The following is a 5,730-nucleotide window of genomic DNA, read 5'->3' as shown; positions in this document are numbered from 1 at the left end:
TGCCGATACAGTGAGATATCGTGATGGAAGAGTGCTATGGTATCCGTACGTTACGGAACAAAAGCATTGTAATTCCTTTTTGAGGTGTCCATAAATAGCGTATAGCTATGCAATTTCTCCATTTATCTTCTTTTCAAGTGACAAATTTAAATGAATAATTTCATTCCTTCTGTTTGATACACTTTACAGAACATTCATCGTTTGTTATTTTTTTTTAATTATTCGCGCGTTGTTACTAAGAAATACTTAACACTGGATGTCACGTAAACCACAATTAGTTAATCATACATATTCAGTCATTCCCGTAATTTAAGAAAAATTTAATAACCAATTACAGTCGTATCTAGTAACGAATTTCGAAATTTGTATGTTGAATATCATTGTTAAATCTTATTTTTCCTAGTTGATCATCCTCACTTATAAAAAATTGACGACAAGAGAATTTAATCCAACTGAAAACGTGCTTGTAATCGCGTACCACGACATTGATAATTATACCATGATATTCTAAAAACAGCTGACAGGTAATAGATAAAAGTATTCATAAGAGGAAAATATACATTTAGATCATACATGCACAATGTAAACCACTTAAAATAAAAATATGCATCAAGGAAGCTCATCAATTGAGGAAGTATTCTATTTCAAAAGAAATTATTTGTTATATTTTAAATCACGATTTTTACTCTGTATTATATTATAGATTTTAAAGTAAACGTAATATCGTCTGTTTTTGGTCTAAGGACTGTCTTTTCGTAAATATTCTATCGGCGTAGTATACGGTAAGTATTTAGTAATACATTATTTTATATAAATACGTTGCTAAACCATGCAATGATATTCATATAAGGTTGTCATTTGTCATTTATCGCAAAAGCAGTTTTAGGACCGATTTAAGTGTTAAGATTTACGGTTTATAACAGTGGCATAGTTTAACGATTTGTAACGAGTGGTCATATATACATGTAACTACAAACATCTACGGGGAGTTCACAAGCTTTTGCTTGTTTATTTAAAAAAAAAATACTATGCATCGAAGCTTTTTTAAAAGTATTAGATTCGACTTGTTTACGTGTCATTACAAATACTTGAAGAGCCATAGCTCATAAGAAAGATTTTTGTGAATGCGAAGGGGGCATAATTTACTATGCGGTTTTGTTAATTATTGATGCCCCTTCACATATACGGATTTTTCATTCGAGGCCTTATATATTGTCATACCGTAGTCTATCGCAAGCATCCGTAATTTAGAACTACATGTAAAAAAAACCAGTAATATATCAAACAGCAAACCAACAAAAACCCCTTTATACGTACAAGTACACATAGCATAGGACATGCACATACAGAATGTGATGGGTTTGTACAGAGTACAGCAAACTTTTACTAAATTCTTTCAAAGGTAAAAAAATATGGGTCATACATTTTGGCTGTACGTTTTATACCCGTAAAACTCTTATTACAATCGGAATTCTACTCTCCTCTATTTTATTGTGACGTTCATAGAGCCTATTATTTCATATGCGATCCATGTTATTAACTTATGGATTTTTTTAATGCAGTTATTCTGAAATATTATCATTTTTTTAAAAGCACCATATATATATATAGTATAGTGAAATAATTTGATATGGTCAATCAGAACTAACATTATTTTGCTTTTGATTCATCAAACTAAATATTGTATAATTGCTAAACAGTTTTGAAAGCTTATCGTCATTTGTCGTGTCGATACTATAGGTACTTATAAAAGTCTTTTGGGGACATGAGTTGTTTACCTTAGTAAATTGGCTTTGACCGAACATTCAGTTATTGTGAGTCATTACATGACAGGTTTATCTACATTTTTTCCCAATCAATTTGTATGTATCAAATTGCTTAGTATACATAATGAGTGATATCTTTGATTACATTTTTTGTTATTATTACAGAAAAGAAAACAAAGATGTTGACGCTCAGAAGATTTCTACGCGCTATATTTATCTTGCCGTTTTCAGCAGGACATCCTCGTAACTATCAAAACAGCGGGTTTATATCCCATGATGGAAGCATATCCGGCTTGGTTTTCTTGGTAGGCATTGTAGTAATACTCTGTGAGACTTTAGTCATATGTTCTGATGGTACATACAGTCTTTTCACAACCACGATGACTGTGACCACGTGTTTAGCAATTTTTATTTGTGTGTCCCTCAGTGTTTATGCATCCATACAACCGGAGGTTACAGTCCGGAAGGAAGACTGGGATATAAGTCATAAAATCATGCTAAGATTTCTTTGGCTTTTCACACTTGCAAGTATGACCTATAGTGTCATTTATTTAGCTTATCACATTGACTGCTTCAGAGGATATTTCGATTTACTTAACGTTAGAGAGCGCATAGTATGTGATTGCTTGCTTTTTATCTTCCGTTTTGTTCAGACTGGATTTCTTACACAGTTTTCCCGCCGTTCGTTCGTTAACAATCTTGGATCATATTATGGCTTACTCATATTGTTTCTTGCGAACATTTCAGTAATAGTTATTGAGTTTGTTCACGAACTACAAGATATCCGTGACTATAGCGTTAATAGTACTACCAATTCATCCCTAATTTGCCTCACCAATTCGACAACTGTTCATGTCATGCAGAGTGTCGAAAGCTACATGGATCCAACCGTACTAGAGTATTCCTTGCTGGCAATTCTGTTTGTGTCTGAGCTATGGCCAAAGAGATCGAACGACAAAAGGAAGTATTCCTGCGTTTACGATAGTATGAATACAGAGGAGAGTACAAGGTTGATATTATCCGAGAGTAACGAGCACATGAATCGACAAATGTCAATTAATTGTGTACCAAATGAGCCACGTGACAGAACATTAGCTTTTATAGTTATTGCATCTGCAGTTCTTATCAACACTCCGTGTATAATTCTATTTGCACTTCGAATATACGGACCAGGAAATCCATCTGTAGATAAAACATTAAATATTTACAACAGCGCTGAAATGACAGTTTTATTACTTGTGCTTTTTAGATGTTTTTATCTGATACAAACTGATTGCATGCCTACTGAAAAAATATACAAATATGTGTCTAAGGACTATATGATTTTAGTTAGTTTTGTCGGATCGTTAGTATATTATACAATGCGACTTATAGCCTACGCAAAACTGTTTCACGACGATAATACGAATGGCGTTAAGTTATTCAGCTATGTAATTATGATTTTTGCTGTTTACTTGCAAACAGTCTTTATTTTTCAAATGAAGAGCTATGAAAGAATGAGTTCGCCAATATCCAATTGTATGTCAATTGAATACGCATGTCTTTTCATGTCAATGAATAATTTAATTATTTGGGGAACAGACTCATTTCTCGTTTCATCAATAGTTTTTGCAACTGATGCTCCAACTCTCCTTTATGGAAAGCAAGTATGGGTCACGTGTTATTTCCTTTTATTTCCAATTGTCATGTTCTATCGCTTTAAATGCTTTGTAGCGTTCTATGGGCTCTATCATAAGCTGGTGAATCGAAATGCATGATATAAAACATAAGGAGAAACCATTTAACTGTACAAAAAAAAAGGGGGGGGGGGGTTCTTGTCTTGTGGCAAAATACGAGCATATTTGTTTTTTTAGTTTTTCGACGATTACAATTAAAAATGTAACACTATAAGGTATGGAGAAAATCCGGATTCAGTTTTTTTTCTGTCATCTGCTTGACCAAAATATATTTTTTTCATCAAATTTTGAATCAAGTTAAATGGTCGTTCCTTACTGGATGATTATTAATTTCGTCTTGACATTATACAATATACAATATATGTTCATAATAAATTAAACTCTGAGATTATGAATTTTGTTTAAGCATTTTTAATTCATTAAAATTGATCTTAAATAGCCTGTATAATTTTACATTATTTTAAATTAGAAAAGTTATTGCTTAGATTAGTTATACATTTCACTATACTAGTTTTGACGCTAAGTGGTGAAATTTAAACATGTTTTGACGATTTTGGGAGTAATTTCTTTAATGTTTCTTCGAACAATTTGGTTATCCTTAATAGTTTTACACATCTTTTTTTCTCTGTTAATAAGTAAATGAAAAAGTTTTACAGAAAATCAAAATTCAAACCCAGTTGGCAAGTCATTGTGCAAACAGTTGTGTTCCTAAAAATGTGTTCATTTTGTAAATGTACTGTCATGTAGTATGGTAAGTAGTAAATCAGTTTTGAACCTAAGGCATATACATGTAACAAAGTAAAATAACAAAAATACTTAACTCCCAGTGATCTGGAAGGTTTTTTTCACTATGGGCCCAGGGCCCCTCAAAAATAAATTCAATGGGCCATTTTAAAAAATAATGGGCCATGTTGTCAAATGAGTGGGCCATTTTAATTGACTTTTGTAAAAAAAAAATTATCTGTATATTTTGGCAAAGAGGTGTTGATACTTACCTTTATGATTTTAAATACAATCATGGATATTGTTCCTGTGATTTTATAATTTCAATTTCAATGAATATACAATAACTTCTTCCAACCCCAACAATATTTTAGTCAACCTTTATTTACAATGTTTAAACTGGTACTGTTGCCTTGTTCATGTTCATGGGTTTTTTTTTGTACATTAAATTTGGGTCTTCGTCGATACCATACTTATTCTAGACATTCCGTATCAGAGGACATTTCAGGCATTTCCTCTGCACTTCTTGTATTATAATAACTTCCTCACTGTGACAAGAATAACAGTATAGAGTACCATTAATTCATAGAACATAACAACAAATCGCTGAAGTCATGTTTACAAAATGTGAAAACGAGCCAAAGACCAAAAAATGACAAGGACAGTTAGGCGTCTTTTATGGAGACAAAAACTATATTCCTAAAAAGTCTTGGGATTCTTCAATCGAAATAATAGCAAGCTAAACTAAATGAGATTATTATTAGAGTTAAATCTCGTCTGTACTAGCCAAATTTCACAAATTTAAAGTTGTTTATAAACAAATATATCATGAATGATGGCTAATTACGTTTTTCGGGTTATCAGTTAGACCGCAAGGTTCTATTATTACAATAGGAAAACACCGAGACATTAAATCGCATGGTTCTATTATGATAGGGAAACACCAAAAACGTCCCAAAAATATATAGGTGCTCCTATCATTGGAGGAACATTACACAGTTGTGTACACACACATGGCGGCACGGAACACGATCGGAAATTCATTTGACGATATCAAGGATTTGTATAGTACTATACAAATCCTTGACGATATCTAAACATTTCAAAACGAAGTGAAAAATATCGTGCGCCACGTGGGCGCTTATATTTGGCACTGTATGCGCCATTTCTGGTCAATATGAGCTATAGGCGCAAGGCGCACGTCCTTCCCGATCACTGAACTCCGAGGAAAATTCAAAAAGGAAAGTTCCTAATCAAATGGTAAACTCAAAGGCTGAAACACACCAAACGAATTGATAACAACTGTCATATTCCTGACTTGGTACAGGCACTTTCTGATGTATAAATGTTTTGATTAAACCTGGTTTTATAGCTAGCTAAACATCTCACTTGTATGACAGTTGTATAAAATTCCATTATATTAACAACAATGTGTGAACAAAACAAACATACATAATAAGTAAAAATGTCAAGATAGAGGTACAGCAGTCAACGTTGTGATAATATCTACTATTATCACTATAAAAACAAACAAATAATTTTATATAAACAAATATGAACCATGT

General features: G+C 32.5%; 1 protein-coding gene across 1 annotated transcript; it reads left to right on the top strand.

Annotated features, from left to right (window-relative positions):
- The first annotated feature begins 634 nt into the window (after positions 1–634).
- Positions 635–3,890, top strand: LOC143045013 (uncharacterized). Its single transcript, XM_076217285.1, has 2 exons — positions 635–782; positions 1,932–3,890. Exon 2 carries the CDS (start codon positions 1,946–1,948, stop codon positions 3,521–3,523), a length of 1,578 nt encoding a protein of 525 aa, XP_076073400.1. The 5' UTR covers positions 635–782; positions 1,932–1,945; the 3' UTR covers positions 3,524–3,890.
- Positions 3,891–5,730: the final 1,840 nt, after the last annotated feature.

The sequence above is a fragment of the Mytilus galloprovincialis genome, chromosome 9, assembly GCF_965363235.1.
Source record: "Mytilus galloprovincialis chromosome 9, xbMytGall1.hap1.1, whole genome shotgun sequence".
Classification (NCBI taxonomy): domain Eukaryota; kingdom Metazoa; phylum Mollusca; class Bivalvia; order Mytilida; family Mytilidae; genus Mytilus; species Mytilus galloprovincialis.
The sequence above is the reverse complement of the archived record's forward strand: the minus strand, read 5'-3'. Positions and strand labels throughout refer to the sequence as shown.